This window comes from Chiroxiphia lanceolata, chromosome 10, assembly GCF_009829145.1.
Source record: "Chiroxiphia lanceolata isolate bChiLan1 chromosome 10, bChiLan1.pri, whole genome shotgun sequence".
Lineage (NCBI taxonomy): Eukaryota > Metazoa > Chordata > Aves > Passeriformes > Pipridae > Chiroxiphia > Chiroxiphia lanceolata.
The window spans coordinates 10,343,524-10,358,834 of NC_045646.1; the positions used below are offsets into that span (position 1 = coordinate 10,343,524).

At 57.6% G+C, this 15,311-nt stretch overlaps 1 protein-coding gene across 3 annotated transcripts; it reads right to left on the minus strand.

The window, feature by feature from the left end:
* Nucleotides 1–168: 168 nt before the first annotated feature.
* On the minus strand, nucleotides 169–14,177 carry MUC4 (mucin 4, cell surface associated). Of its 3 annotated transcripts, none has more exons than XM_032698391.1 (27): nucleotides 10,481–14,177; nucleotides 10,027–10,166; nucleotides 9,662–9,826; nucleotides 9,425–9,580; nucleotides 9,162–9,292; nucleotides 8,841–8,929; nucleotides 8,362–8,538; nucleotides 8,117–8,260; nucleotides 7,899–8,011; nucleotides 7,479–7,688; nucleotides 6,709–6,787; nucleotides 6,294–6,464; nucleotides 6,003–6,104; nucleotides 5,560–5,796; nucleotides 5,110–5,244; nucleotides 4,835–5,013; nucleotides 4,563–4,722; nucleotides 4,368–4,466; nucleotides 3,650–3,832; nucleotides 3,484–3,557; nucleotides 3,096–3,160; nucleotides 2,623–2,822; nucleotides 2,244–2,412; nucleotides 2,006–2,158; nucleotides 1,123–1,160; nucleotides 943–1,040; nucleotides 169–718 (listed from the first exon to the last, which is right to left on the minus strand). In XM_032698391.1, exons 1-27 carry the CDS (start codon nucleotides 14,169–14,171, stop codon nucleotides 662–664), a joined length of 7,215 nt encoding a protein of 2,404 aa, XP_032554282.1. In that variant the 5' UTR covers nucleotides 14,172–14,177; the 3' UTR covers nucleotides 169–661. The 3 variants fall into 3 exon arrangements, with proteins under 3 accessions (XP_032554282.1, XP_032554281.1, XP_032554280.1); XM_032698390.1 differs by having other exon boundaries at nucleotides 1,985–2,158; XM_032698389.1 differs by having other exon boundaries at nucleotides 170–718; nucleotides 1,985–2,158; nucleotides 7,479–7,681; nucleotides 7,892–8,011.
* Between the last annotated feature and the right edge of the window lie 1,134 nt (nucleotides 14,178–15,311).

The window sequence follows — 15,311 nt, forward strand, 5'->3', positions numbered from 1 at the left end:
GAGTTGAAGGGCTGTAGGGGGATTGTTAGGAGCACAGCCCGACCTGTGTGATCTGAGCCACTGTAAGCAGTGTCCATGAAAATGGCAAGAGGAGACTTGCAGCTTTGCAGGGGGAATGAGAGGATGGAACAACCAAAAAATCCATCTTCATTTTGGTTCTGTGAATGGGACCAGAAAAAAGCAGGTACTTGAGAGCTCAGCAAGAGGGAAGAAGGGCTGGTGCATGGACCCATGGGATGCAGACAATTTAGCAGCATGCCCTAATTTTTGGTTTATTCTATTTTGTTCCTATCAGGTTATAATCACTGTGTTGCCCCACCTGACCCTGCTATCAGAGACTCTGCAGGGTCTGGTTACATTGCACTAGCAAACACCCCAGCACAGACACATTCAAGGTCAATCCTGGTTGTCTCTGCAGATCCTCAGGAGAAGGTGAAATCCTCTTGCTTTGGTCACTCAACATAAACCCACGTTTTTCAATCAAAAAAGCTCCTCCTCCAGAGTGGATCCTCCCACAAAGACCAGAATCCAAAAGGCAGATGCCTGTCCTTTGCTTCCATGTGTTGGTGTTGCTGGAGACCTTGAGAGCAAGCGGCAGAGCAGGGGTCAGCGTCTGGTTCCTTTGTGAGCCTGGAGGAGCCCGAGCAGGACCAGTGGCAGGCTAGGGCTGCTGGGGGGGCTGGCCTGGGGGCCTGATGTGGGGTCTCTGGATCTTTATCTGTAAATAAGGACAGGCCTCACCATGCTGTCAATATTGCACGGGCTCTGCTCTTCACAACAAGCTCAGATGGTGGTGTGGATCCCATGCCAGCCAAAGCATCCATGATGCTTCAGGACAAGGCACAACTCCCAAGCATCTTCAAGTCAGGGGGCCAGGATTCAGTTCCCAGCCCAAAGCTCCCCACCCCAACGCCCCATGGGTACAATAACCCCCAGGCAGACCTGGACTGAGGGGTCAATGGCCTGGAGCTGTGGTTTCCAGTGCCTTTCCAGGGAGTGGGAACGGATGGGCTCCGCTTGTTCTTCTGCCATTGTCAAAGCTGGAGCAGGGAAGATGAGCAGAGTGAAGACTCTGGGGTGAAGCAGAGCCATGGGGGGGGCAGTTTTCAGGGATGTACTCACAGGAAAAGGGCCGTGTCCTCCAGAAGGTCTCCTTGGCCCTGAGAGAGGGGAACAGAAAGGGGACAACATGTGTGGGGATGCTGGGAGAGCCCCTGCCTGCTCCTGGTGTCTGGGTCAGATGGCAAAGGGACCAGCGACTGACTGTGGGGGTGAAATGGGGCTATGGAAAGAGGAAAAGCCCCAGCTGTTGTGCACACAATTTCTTGCCTTGGCACAAGTGCAAACAAACAAAGTTTCTTCCCAGAGACTCCTGGCTTCAGGGCCAGCAGGGAGCTGGGAACATGGGCAGGACATAGCTCCAACCAGAGCAGGGGGCTTGGGGCTCTAAGCTTCCCCTGGGTGAGGATGCCACCCCAAGACCAAGGGCTGGGGGGAAAGTAAGGAGATGATAGTACTTCTATCCCAGCCTTGCACCTTGCCATTCTTCTGTTAACTCCCTGCTCTGCAGGAGAGGAAGGTCTAACCCTGAAACCACTTTTCCTTACTTCAGGCCAACTCTTTGCAGACACGTGAATTGTAGCGGAAATCATTCGGGTGGTATTCAAATTAGAATTAAATAGCCCGTCTGTAACCAAGCACTGGGTGGGATGAGGAAGAAATGCAAACTTTCCCTGACATGGGGGAGAAAGCTAAGCTAATGTTCAACCCACTGATGTTATCGCACCTCTGAGCAGCAGATGACTGGGAAAGGAGCTGGAAAATGTTAAAAGGTCACCCAGCCCTTTCCCCAGGCCAGATGAGTCCCACCACTGGTGGATCTTCCAAAGGTGGATTTTCCATCAGTTTTTCTTTCTGACACCCAACCTGCTCCCCTGCTGCACCCCCAGCACCCACCCCTGTGTGGGTCCAGCCCACGGCTCACCCCTGGTGCTGGTGGCAGTACCGGCGGCAGAGGTGCAGGGTCAGGCAGGCGATGGCAAACAGGAGGCAGAGCAGAGCCAGGGCTCCCAGCAAGATTCCAAGGAAGGCGGTGAGGCTGATGGCCATCCACTCACACCGCGCGCCGGCCGGGGAGAAGATGGAGAAGGGCAGGCAGCTGTGGATGGGGAAGGAGGAGCAGTGATGCTGTGGGGAGAAGTGGCTGTGCTGGGTGGCCTTGTCCACCCCAGTGCTACTGCTACCTGCACGTGGGCCCCTCTGGCAGGTGCTGGCACCGGCCGCCGTGCTGGCAGTAACCCATCTTGCAAGGGGAGATGCAGATGAAGCCGATGGACCCCACATAGTGGAGCTGGTAGCCCTTGTAGCCATACAGAGCACAGGGGAAATAGTCCCTCAGCTCAGCCACTGTCACTGGAGAGGGAGGGCATAGGAGTTAGGCCACACAGCATCACCCCTTGATGCTACATCAGATCTCCCTGAGCTGGATCTGTGCCTGGGGTGGGGGAGGCTGCCCATGCTCCTCCTCTGCAGGCATTACCGAATGCTGGGGCACAGAGAGGGCAATGGGGACAGCAGGGTGCTCCTCCCACACTCCATAGCTCAGTGCTGGGAGCAACTCACACTTCACCAGGTCAGTGATGTTGTCCTCGTGCAGATGCTGGAAGAGGAGCCCTGTGCCTGCCTCCCGTCGCCCCTGCTGCCTGTTGAAGGCAGTGGTGATGGCCACTGGCAGCTCCTCATTCAGGAACTGGATGACGGTGCTGTGGCTGTTGTAGGCAAACTCAGACACCACCACAAAGGTGAAGCCATCACTGTCTGTCCTGCAGGGAAAAGAAGGGGCTGCTGGCAGAGCCACTGCTGCATCACAGAGTGACTGAGCCTCACTGTGCCTCAGCATTCCCATTTGGGCGGTGGTAAAGAAGGGATGAGGCAGGAGGCAGAGGGTGCCAAATGGCTTGTGTCTCTAAGGGTTTACCAGCATCAACACTGGAAAAACAGACTCTAGGAGAGAAACCAAACCCTGTGGCCCCGCGCCCAGCCCTGCCCTGCTGGATCACTGGGGTGGGCACGGGTCTGCTTCACTGCTGACTCACGTCTGGGTGATGTTGGTGTTGCTCTGGAAAGTCTTTACCTCCAGGGAGCCCAGGATGGCTGAGACCTGTGCCAGGGGGAGTGGAAAGGCATTAGGGGAGGGCAGAATGGCACCATCATGGGGAGAGGCTGAAGGGTGATGCAGGCACATTGGCTGAGCTCCAGGTGTTGCCCTGGCCTTTGGTTCATGTGCTGGGAACCTGGCACACGGCCACAGTCATAGCTGGCATCATGCAGCTGGTATTTCCTCCCTGTGGGCTTGTAGATCTGCTGGATCCCCAGAGATCCCATGGCAGGGAGGCATATGGAGGCATGAGCACCCTAAGCTGCCGTGCTGCCCAGTGTGCTGGCATGTCCCCCTCCCTCAGCCTGTCCCCTCCCATGACGTACAGTGCTGTTGACTTCCTCAGCAGTGGTGTTTTGCAACGCCCTGACCCGTAGCTGGATGCTTCTCAGGGGCAGATCTGCTGGGGGAAAGCCACAGTGGTGGCTCTGGAATCCCAGGACCAGGGTGAGTGGGATTGGGGTTCACCCCCCACCGTGCACAGGCACCCACCTGCACTGGGCAGCGGCCGAAAATCCCCCCCCGCCACCAGGCAGCGCTGGTCGGTGAAAGCTGAGGGGCAGGCACAGGTGGGGGTGCAGGTGATGGGGTGCAGGTGGCAGCGTCCCCCGTTGCTACAGTAACCCTCGGGGCAGTAGTGGGATCCACAGGCTGAGCCACAGCCTGGCCTCTCGCCTGCAGGACAGGGAGCCCAGATCAACTGGAGGCATCAGGCTGGCCCCAGGGCACTGAGCCATCCTCAGCTACTCTGTAAGGCTTTTCTTCCAAGATTTGTTTTGTTTTTCTTTTATCTCAGATCCTCAAGCAAAAGCTCTGCATCCCCCTCTCCCAGCTGTAGCCATTTGCCCTTCTGAAATCCCAACCTGCTGTGCTAGAATGAGAGCAAAAGCCATCACCTCAACCCCATCACAGCCATCCGAAAATACAGTTTGATTTCATCCCCCAACCTCTGCATGTGAGATTTTTTTTCTCAAGAAGAAAAATTGCGTGGGAAAAATTTTCCTTCCTGGAAGATTAGTGAGATCTACAGCCTGAGAACACAAGTGGCTGCTGGACTCCGGTCCCTTCTGTTAAGGACAACAAGGCACAGAGCTCGGGCAGCTCCCGCTTCTCTCCTCTCCCGCCAGCCTGGGTCCCACAGGAACCCTCTTCCACAGAGCCCAGGGGTGATGGGGTTGAGGACCATTCCTGCCAAGGAGTGTGTACTCACCCTCCTCGCTGGCTGGGCAGGAGCAGATGTAGCTCCCCACCGTGTTGGTGCAGGTGGCATTCCCCGGGCACTCTGTCCCCTGCGCGCACTCATCGATATCTGCTGAGGCAATGCACCATGGCACCGGGAGAGACATCTCGGCTGGGGTCCCGCAGGCTTTCTGGGTTCCCAGCAGCCAAAGTGAGCCCTTATCACCTGAGCAGTGCCGTCCATCGCCTGTCAGACCAGCTGGGCAGGGGCCGCAGCCAGTGTACGAGTCACAGCCCACACCAGGGAAGCATCCCTGGGAGCAGGGGTCCGGAGGGTCCTGGCACAAGGGACCTGAGTAGCCACTCTCGCACCTGCAGGCTGCCAGCTGGGAAGGGGACAGTGAGACTGGATTAGGAGGATGGGTGGACAGAGAAGACAGCACAGCTGGCATGAGGACAGGCATGGTGTGACACCAGAGGAGCTTTCTGGCACACTACCTGCAGGGAAGACTCCCTGAGGGTGACAGTGTTGCTGTAGTCACACTCCTGGCTCCTGCTGCATCTGCAAAGGGTGAAGCGGAGCTGGAGGAGTGCAGAGAGGTTGTTGGACCCGACAGCTTCCAGGTTAATGGTGAATGGGACTATCCCACGGGGTTCCCACGTCAGGGTGCCATTCTCTACCGGGAGGAGAGATAGGAGTTAGAGGAGGTGGCAGAGGAAAGCGTGTGCTCCCATTCCATCCTATCCCATCTTCCCCATCTCTCCTTCCATACCTGATATGTTGAGCTCTGGTGAGAGATGGGGCACAAAGTGTGCACCCACCCCCAGGGCGTGGTACTGCCTTCTGACCTTTTCTGTCCTGAAGGCTGTGAGTGAAGCGTCACCAGTGATGACCGGAGGGAAGGCATCTGAGGAAAGAGCAGCCCAGCACACAGCTGGTGGTTTGCTATTGTAGTCTTATCACCCCTTGGCTCTGAGTCCCTCCTGGTGAGCATGGGACCCCAAGAAAGTGCTGCCATGACCACCCACCAACAAGGCCCTCTTGTTGCACAGCATGGTGGCATCTCCCAGGCTTGGAGATGAGCTAGCTGGGCAATGCAACGCCAAGACCTTGGTGATTTCTCTCCTGTCTCACATGGAACAGAAGAGCCCAGGGAGGGAGCAGGGCACTGCCCAGTTACCCCAGCCATGCTCTCTTGTAGGTGAGGATCTGCTCCACTTACTGAGTACTGTCTTCCTCTGCTGGAAGTTGGCTGCAAGGCTCTGGGTGGCCAGGCCCAGGGCCAGGTTCCCTGTGCTCAGTGAATCGTAGATACACTCCTTGCTGCCGTGACACTGTGAGGCTGCCAGCTGGTACTGGCTTTCATTCTTCTGCCGCAGCTGAGACAAGAAGATGGGTGTGAAGTTCAGTGCTGGTGAGTCCAATGGCTGAGCAAACAGGCTGTTCTCATCAAGAGCCCCTGCAAGAGAGCAACGATGCGGACAGTCTTGAGTTTTTAAGGCTTCTTCTATTTTAGGGTTCATTTCCATGGAGCAGTGAGGAGACCAAAGGATTTTCCAGGCATCACTTTTTTTCAGGCAAGTGTTTAAATGTCTCCAGCTAAAGCATGGCCAAAAGGTGCAGGAAGGAGGGGATCATTAAGGTGGATCCTAAGCACGGACTTACAGGTCATCCCGTAGCTGTAGATCTCCTCCTCGCTGCTGTTCACAGGGATGCTGGTACCATTTGGCATCTGGAAATCATCTGCGGGGTCATGGTCCCACACACCTGGTGGAGCAACACCAGAGGGATGGAGTCTCCCATGCCAAGTTTGACCTCCTCATCAGTGCTGGCCAGTGTTTAGTTTAGACCCAGAGGTCCCCACCGTCATGAGCACATTCCCGCAGTTTTCCAGCCTGCTTTAGGTTGGGAAGGGAACTTGCACCCCAGCTCTGCAGCAGTGCCAGAAGTCCTCACCCAGGAGGCCCTTGGTGCTGTTGCGGTACCAGTCGGGCAGGCTGCAGATCAGGCTGAGGATCCCGGAGACGGCTGAGATGGAGACGGCGATGGTCCCATCGAAGACGGCCGTGACAGAGGAGGCATTGATCAGCAGGACTCCAGGGCTGTAGTACACCTCGTCACCCATGTCTGCAAGAGAAGGAGAGCACAGAGGGAGAGTCCGCACAAGGCTGGGGTCTGAAATGACGACCGTAAACTTGTGGAGGAGGGGGCTCCCCATCCACCCTGCCCAAATCAGAGGCAGGTGCAGGTGGGAGAGGTTTGATGGAGCTCAGGATGGCTGCCCTTGTACTGGGCAGGGCTGGTGCCAGTGGGTGGGATATCCCTTGTCTCCTGCAAATACATTTAACATTTAACAGCACATCCTACTCACCTTGGGAATAGGAAAACTGGATGGTTTCATTGTTCAGGAGTACTCGGATGTCACCCTGGCTCCCCAAGGTCCATTCAATCTGCAAATCACAGCAGATGTCCCAGTCAGCCCCTCTGCTCCTCCCTTCCTGCCATTCCCCTGTGCTGTGGACACTTAAGTCAAACCCTGTCCTCCTCCAGCCCCAGCAGAGAGGCTCAGCCCCAGGGCCCATGTTGGCATGTTCTTCACTCCAGGAGACACATGATACAGTAGCTTTGATGACTGCACAGAAGAGGACAGCCAGCTGCCCCTTGCCACCACTGACATGGGGCACAACAAGGCCACCATTGCTGCTTGGCTGACGGTGACAATGTGGAGAGCTGTGCCAGTGGGCTCCTGGCTCTCAACCCCCTCCTTAAACTGCTCAATGGCTGTTTCTGGTGACACCAGAACATTCTGCTTAATGAAACAGGTGTGGGGAGCAATTCTGCCAAGCAAGGAAGAGCATTTATTTGTGCTAATGCACACAAAGAGTGTGCAATGCAGAAGGTGGAGCAGACCATGCTCCTGCAGAGTCCCCAGCCCTTGCTGGCCTCTTTGCAAGAGGTGTTACACCTGTGTCTGATGAGTATCAGTCCTTCTCACCACTATTAGCACTTCATTGGAGTGGTGGGAGGTGGCTGGAAAAGGAGAGGGTCCCACCCACATCACTCCACAGGTGATGCAGAAGTGATACCCAGCCTGCCAGAGGGTTAGAAGCTCTAACTCATACCCAGGTCACTCCTACTCACCGTTGCAGTGGTGGTGGAGATGTACTGGGCAGCAAATGCCACGAAGTTGGTGGCCTGGGCTGTGCCGGTCTGTGCCGTGCGCCCCTGCAGCACGAAGCTGGTCTGGGCATTGCTGGCCAGCAGCAGGACAAAGTCCCCAAGCCCATTGAAGGTGTAGGTGAGTCCATCCAGGGTGGTGATGTGGGGGTCTCCAAAGGCACCAGCTGGGGTCCAAAGGAGATGGAATCATTTTGTGGGGGAGGAAGAAGAGCAAATGTTGGTGTCACTTCAGGGAGGAGAGCACCCCCAGGACTGTGCTGGCTCAGCAGCCCTCACCGGGATGCTGAGAAGTGTAGCTAATGGATGGGGTCTGTGTATGGCTGGGCCACCCACTCAGTGCCCTGGCACAGAGGAGGCAGAGCCTGGGAACTCACCAGAGGTGGGTGGCACATATCCCTCACAGCTGACCCTCGGTCTCTTCTCAGCAAACCTGGAGCAGAACAGGGGCTTCCCCACTTGCCGGCAGCACCAGTTGAATGCCTCCAGTTCCCTGTCTGTGGAGGAGGGTGGCCGGATGCTGGGGGCTGCCGGGACCCTTGCTGCACCTCTGCTTGGTGCTTGGGGTGTTTTAGGGTGAGGGAATGACAGTGCCCACTTACCAGCAGTGGGGTGGATGGGGAGGCTCCATGCTCTCTCCTGCCAGCCTTCGAGGAAGCTCCCATCTTGGTACAGACATCGCACCCCAGCTCCGGTGGGGCTGGGGGATGCAGTGCGCAGCATCCTCACGGAGGTGTCCACCGGGCCTGAAATGGTGTGGGGGTATCATGGCCATCCCCAGAGCAGGAGGGGAGCCCCTGACATTCCCCCTCCATCCCGGATGGCCATGGGGGGCTACGCTTGGCACCTCTGCTCCAGTGGTAGCGGGGGTCCAGCTCTGCCTGGGGCTGGGAGCAGGGGCATGGTGGCAGCTGGCTGTTCCAGCTGGCCGGCGCTGGCTCTGCATCCAACCACGCCAGGCACCACAGCCTGTAGTTCACCCGGGAGCGACTGTCCAGCCTGTATATCCACAGTCCACGCACATCTGGGGAAGCAGCCAGAGAACAGCACAGCTCAGCCAAGGTGCTGAGTAGTCCTGTGGGACAGCAGTCCCTGGCCACTGACCTCACACGAGGTCTCCAGGCTCCCTCTAGAGCCAGTGTGGCTGTGGCAAGCAACAGCAGGACACAGAAGAGCCATGCTCTGCTGTTGGTGGCCAGCCCTTGCCCAGTGGCTTCACTGCCCCATTGCCTCACAGGGATATGTGATGGGGACATGCTCCCAGCACAGAGCATACAGCTCCCTCCATCCATCCCCATCTACCCCAAGGACCCCCCGGTGCCGTACCAGAGCCGATGCTGCTGTGCTGGTCTGGTCGGTACTTGACAGCTCGTGGCTTTTGAGTCAGCTCGTTGTTTCGGGCATAGCCATTGCCACTGTGTGGAGAGAGAAGGTTTGGAATCACCCTTCCAACACAACCCTCCTCTGCTCCCTACAGAGCAGCTGGGCTGGGAACTGCTGCGGTTTGCAGGAGAGAGGGTTTAAATGGGACAAGGTTGCTCCAGGAGTGGGAACTGGGCTCTCCTGGGGATAACATCTCCAATGGTCTCAACACAGCACTGGGAGAAGTCTCTGCTGTCTGAAAACCCAGTCAGACATGCACAGCACCTGGAGAAGCCGATCAGCACGTTGCCTGCAGCCAGCTTGGTGTAGTCCCACCGCATCCCGCCGTCCTGGTAGAGCAGCAGGGCGAAGGAGTAGTTCCCATCGGTGGTGAGGACTGCCTGGTACGTGCTCGTCTGGAGAAACCCAAGGCACCCCCTTAACACTCCCAAAGCCTCCCCTGCTCTCCCTGCAGTGCAGACTGAGGTGGTGAGATCTGAAACAGCTGCCAACAGTCCCCTCTGTCACCTGGGTCTCCCACTGCTCACCTGAGTGTCATCCCTCTGGGATGGGTATGCTGGAGCCTTCTCCCATGTCACCTTCAAGGTCCATTTTGCTACATAGGGGATTTTCAGGTATTTCTCAATCTTTGCTTCCACATCCTGGACAAGGGGGTCTCGGGTAGAGCTGAGCGTGGAGTACTCCTGCAGGTTGGCAAGAGAGAGGGTTAAATGAGTGAGCTGGTAACTGGGCTTTCCCAGGAGAACATCTTTGGTGGTCCTCACCTGGTACCAGGTGGTGCCAATACCCTGGGAGAAATCTGCATCATCCCAAAAGGCAGCCACCATTGGGAAGCTCTCCCGGCCGCTGAAGCCCCGGGGAGGTGGGTTAGGGTTGGATGGGAAAAAGTTGTCCGTGGGTGGGAAAATGATCTGTCCATTATCTGTAAACTACCCAAAATAATTTATTTGCCGACAACCCAGGCAGCTCCTGGGATGGCTTTTAGCCTCCACGGGTGAGCAGAAACCAGCCATTTTTAATTTTATAAAAAAGATAATCGCATAAAGTTTGGTTTCTGCTCCATTTCTGTGGAGTTTTTTCACCAAAAAGGCAGCACATCCCTTATGTACTCAGTGAGAGGGGAACTCACATAGAGAGCATCTCGCAGTGACTTCCCAAAGGGAAATCCAATCTCTGGCTTGAACAGCGGGGAGTTAAAATCCACCATCCTCTGGACATACTCTTGGTCCCCTCCTTCGATGCCAAAGGGGTAGAGTGAGGCTGCTGGCACTGACATGGACAGGAGATGAATGGAAAAGGTGTAAAACCATTAATGTCTGCTTTATCCATCTTGCAGCCTGGACAAACTCACCTACTTGCTGCCAGGATACTGTGCCTGTTCTCTGAAGGATTGTAACCCAATTTTTAACCCACTTTTGGGATGCTCTCAGTTTTCCTATTTTGCCTTTCCCCATGAATCTGTGAGCCCAACACGCAACACAGATGAGACACCCTGGACCGGGCTGTACCCTCATTCATCATGATGCTTGATTGGCCGACAACCCCTTCCTGCTCTCGGCTTTGGGAAAAGAAAATCTACTTACTGATAAGCTCATGGGTGGGTTGGGACTCAGGGGCAGGGTTTCTGTGGCCAGCAGTGATGTGGGCAGATGTGCTCAGTGCTGGCTCTCTCTGTGTCCCAGAGACAGAAGACGGCGAGGTGGCAGGGCTGGTGGTGGTTGGTGGTCTCACCGATGCTGTTGTGCCTGGAGCTGGTAGACCTCCCAGTTCCTTGGCTGGGCTCACTGGAGCTGTGGATGCAGTAGCCGTGGTGCTGCCTGCAGTGATGGATGTGGTGCTGATGGCTGTGGTGCTGCTTCTGGTGATGGCCATGGTGCTGCCTTCAGAGATGGCCATGGTGTTCTCTGCAGCAATGGCTGTGGTCTTCTCTGCAGTGATGGCTGAGGTGTTCCCTGCAGTGATGGCTGTGGTCTTGCCTGCAGTGATGGCTGTTTTTTCCCCCCAGGCAGGTGCCCCTGGAGATGTGTGGAAAGCAGGAGGGGACGTGCTTGCTGCTTGTCCTGTGTTGTGGTTGCTGGCAGATGTAGAAGCGGTGCGGGTTGTTGACTCAGTGGGAGTCTGTCTAGCTGCCACTTCCCCAGTTACACCAACACCAGGCAGGGATGAAGGGGTAGTTGTTGCTTCCTCTGCTGGGCTGTCTAGGCTGGGGAGGGGTGAACTGGGCACTGCAACAGCAGGGCTGGGACCAAGGGCACCCCAGTGCCCAGCAGCTGTTTCCAATGAGGGGTTACTTGTTGGGGACAGGACAGATTGCCCACCTCTGCTTGTCTCACTGTGTGTTACAGTGAGGGACAGGGCACTGCTGGTGCTGGTGTCCCTTGCTGCGGCAAATGGTGTGGCTGTAGTGGCCCTGGTAACCACAGAGGTCTCCCAGCCCACTGAGGTGGCTGGCAGGGTGGTGTTGCTGGGGAATATGCTGGTGGCTGCTGTGGTGGCCAGGTTTGTGCCAGTGGTGTTGGAGTCAGGGACATGGGTGCTGCTGGTGCTGGCTGAGGGTGCTACATCCTCGTTGCCGCTCTCAGTTGGGGTGGTATCTGCACGGGCAGTGGTACCTTCAGCACCTGACCAGGATGCAGCTGTAGCCTCCCATGGGTGTGTGTGGCCAACAGCCAGTGTGGTAACCCCAGCCATGGGCTTGTCCTCAGTGAATGCATTGAGAGCTCTTGGGTCTGGGTTGTGGATGCTGTCAGTAGCCTCAGGAGATGGTCTTGAGGTGACATGGGAGCTGTGTGTAGCAGAGGCACTGCTGGGAACAGCAGAGGCAGGTGTTGTGACCCTGTCCATACTGACATCACCTGCTCCCACTGCTGGACCAGTGACAGTGATGCTGGGGGTGTCAGAGGGTGCCACCATCTCCAGATGGGTGGTCCCAGGGACTGTAGGGGACACACTGATATCTGTCTCAACAGTGCTGTGAGCAAGGCCAGGGGAAGGTGCTATAACCAGCTCTGCAGCTGTGGGTGACACCAAGCCCATGTGGCCTGGGGCAGAGTGTGCTGACAGGGTGGCATCACTGGCAGCTGGCTCAGTCACCCCAGTCATCGGAGTGGGCGACCCCAGGGGCAGCCTTGCAGCCTCATTCCTCATCACAGGAGAAACTGTGTGCATGCCCAAGTTCATGCTCATGTCTGAGGTGGGCTCAGCAGTGCTGTAGCTGTGCAATGATGCAGCACTTGGCTGGGTATTGATGCTGGCTGTGTCATGGGGTGATGCCAGTGGGCCTGTCCCCAAAGAGATGTCACTGCTGTGATGTGTACTTGTTGTGGCACCCACCCTTGTGTTCTCAACCAGAGTTGAGTCCAGAGCTGCCTGCGTGGTGCTGCCATCTCCTGCCAACTGGAATGTGCCCTGGCCTTCCTCTGCAGCTGCATTTCTGGGGGTTGGCAGTGCCACAGGCTCGGGTGTCTTGATGGTGGCTGTGCTGACAAGGGGTCTGGCCTTGGTCAGCGCTGGGCTGGGGTTAGTCACAGCAAGTGGGGCTGAGAGACTGCTCTTTGGAGTTGTAAGAGTCAGATCCACTGGGGGCCTTGTTTCAGAAGCATCATTCCCTTGGGCAGGTGGCTCTGGCGATGGCCTGGCAGTGGTTGTGTGTCTGGCAGTCGGCCCTGCTGCACTGGCATCTGGGTTCTCCTCCGTGCCCACCTCCGGGAACCCCATCCCCATTGCTTGCCCTGTGGTGCTGCCATCGATGTGGGGGTCACCTGAAGTTCCCATTGCTGGTGGTGTGGTATCCAAGGACAATGGGGATGTGGCTGCAGCCATCTCTTGGGGGATGCCAGATGGGGGCACCCCCAGAGCTATTCCTACATTGACACTGCCTTCCATTAGACGAGGGACATCTGCTTGTGATGCCATGGGGGTGGTGACTGCTTTGAGTACCCATGAGGTACCTGGTACAGCTGTGCCTGTGCCCGGTGCAGTGCTTGGTGACCACGTCTCTGTCCCTGGAGGTTCCCCACGTTGTATCCCAGCCCAGAGCGGTGGGGCTGGTGCAGGTCCAGGTGTGACAACAGTTCCTGGGGCTTCTGAGCCTCCCGTGGGACCAGGCTGGCTGTGGCTGGGGGATGCATCAGGCACAGGCAGGGTGGCTCTGGTGTCCCCCAGCTTAGTGGCACTGCCACTGGCCACTGGCACTGTCACTGTTCCCATCCCTGCTTCATGAATTGGAGTGTTGCTAACAAGGGAGGATGGATGGGCAGCTGGCACTGTCCCAATGCCATATGCAGCAATGGAAGATGTTGGTGCAGCTCGAGGGGCCCTCTCTGGTTTTTCTCCACTGGCATCCGTGAGGGACAAGGGCACAGCCATGCTGGGTCTGGTTGGAGGGGTTCCGGCTGCTGAGGGGGTCTGGGGAAACAGAGAGCCTGTGGAGTGCAGAAAGGGCCTTGGAGAGGGATCACCAGGGTCATCGAGAGCTGCATTGGGGGACAGGCTCATTCTGAGCCCCCCTGGGGTGGCCTTGGTCTCCGGGAACACAGTGCCTGCTGTGGCTTTGGTGCTGTCCTCATTCCTAATGGACACCAGCTCAGCACTGGTACTTCTGAGAGCTGGGAATGATAGAGTGGGGATATGCTCTTCAGCTACGACATTCACTACCATAGCCAGTGTGCCTGGAGCTAGTGCAGTGGTCTGGAGGTGGGTGACAGCATTGGCTCCAGGCAGCCCATCTCCAGCAGTTTCTGGAACACCACTGTGGCTGGGGGGAAGCATCTCTCCTGTGCCTGGCAGAGCATCACCAGGGGGTTGGGGCAAAAGGGCTGGAGGCAGATGAGCAGGAGGCACACTGGGGTCCTGTGAGGCACTGTGGACAGTGTCAGACAAGGCACGTGTCCCTGGCTCTGCAGCCTTGCCAATGCCAATGGCAGCAGAAGAAAAGGTGACCTTTGCCAAGGATGTGCTTGGGGGTTCTGCAGACGGTGGGGATGCCATCCTGGCTCCTTCTGTGGCTTCGCTGGGGGGCACCCAGGGGAGGCCAGTGGCAGGGTTGGCTGAGGCTGCTGCTGTCTTCATGGGGCTGCCTCTGTCCTGAGAGATGCCAGCTGCTGTGTCTGAAGGCGAGGTGGCCTCATCCAGCCCCAGCATGGCCTCCTGGGACAGGAGCGAGGCAGTGCTGTGTGGCTCAGCAGAACTCTTGCTGATGCTGGAGCGTGATGTCCCTGTGCTGTGCTCGTCCTGGGGGAGCAATGGCACTGTAGTCTGTGCAGTCCCTGGCATCCTCTCGGCAGGGACAGCACCCATGGCAAGACCCACCGTGTGCCCCGTCGGCACGAAGGACAGAGGCTGCTTGTGCCAAGTGGTGGTGGGAGCTGGAGGGGCGCTACTTGGGTAGCTGGAAGCACCTGGAGAAGAGACCCCAGCCCCCGACCCTGCCTGGAGGCTGTCTCGCACTGCTGGACCCCCGGGGAGAGCTGCTGGGCTGGGAGGCCCTTCCTGCTCACCACTGCTCCCAGCTGGGACCAGCCCTCTTGTTGTCACCTGTGGCACCAGGATGCCTGTGGAGCGAGACAAGGCAGCCTCAGCTGGATCAATCCCACCACAGCCCCAGCAGGCAAGAACCTGCCCACGGCCAGCTGCCTGCCGGCCTTACCTGAGCCCTGGCTGCCTGCAGAGGCGATGGTCTGGCCAGCGGGAGAGGGGTGTTCTGGCCGTGTGGCCACGGCGGTGGGGAACGCCTGGCACATGCCCAGGTCTGAAGGCAGCTCAGCGCTGGTACTGTCGGCTGCACGGGATATGCTGCCCGACTCTGTCGGGACTAGCATGGGGACAAGGGGCTGCTCCTTCATCTCCCCAGCTTGTGCAAAGGTGGGTGAGATCAGGATGAGGAAAAAGCAGCCAGGGGTCCCCATCACCTCCATCCCTCCTCCCTGCTGTGGGGGGAGCACCCATAGCCCAACCAACACCAAGAGCAGTCAGACGCCTTCCCCAAGGGCGAGAGTTCCCCTTTAATCCTCAGTTGTCCCCCACCTTCCCCTGCTGCAGGTGGGGACCACGCCGAGGCTGTGGCACCCGCAGACAGACACTGGGCAAACCCCAGCCAGGCACTCAGGCTCGAACTTGGGGTATTGGGAACAAGCCGGAGGGTTGTTCGCAGCCCATCACCCAGATGGTATCAGCCACCCATTGAGCTCCCACCCATTCAGCTCTCTGGCAGTGTGAGCGACCCTGGCACTTACCTGGCAGCACCCAGAGCCCCCACAGCACCCAGCTCCAGAGCAGCCACGGACCCCGGGACCTCATGGTGCTTCCTCAGCGTCAGGGACAGGGCTGCAGCTCTCCCTGTTTCAAGGGAGGGACTCAACAGGTAACTCGACCAGTGAGCACTCCCCCGGGTGGGGGGGACGGGGACACCACGTG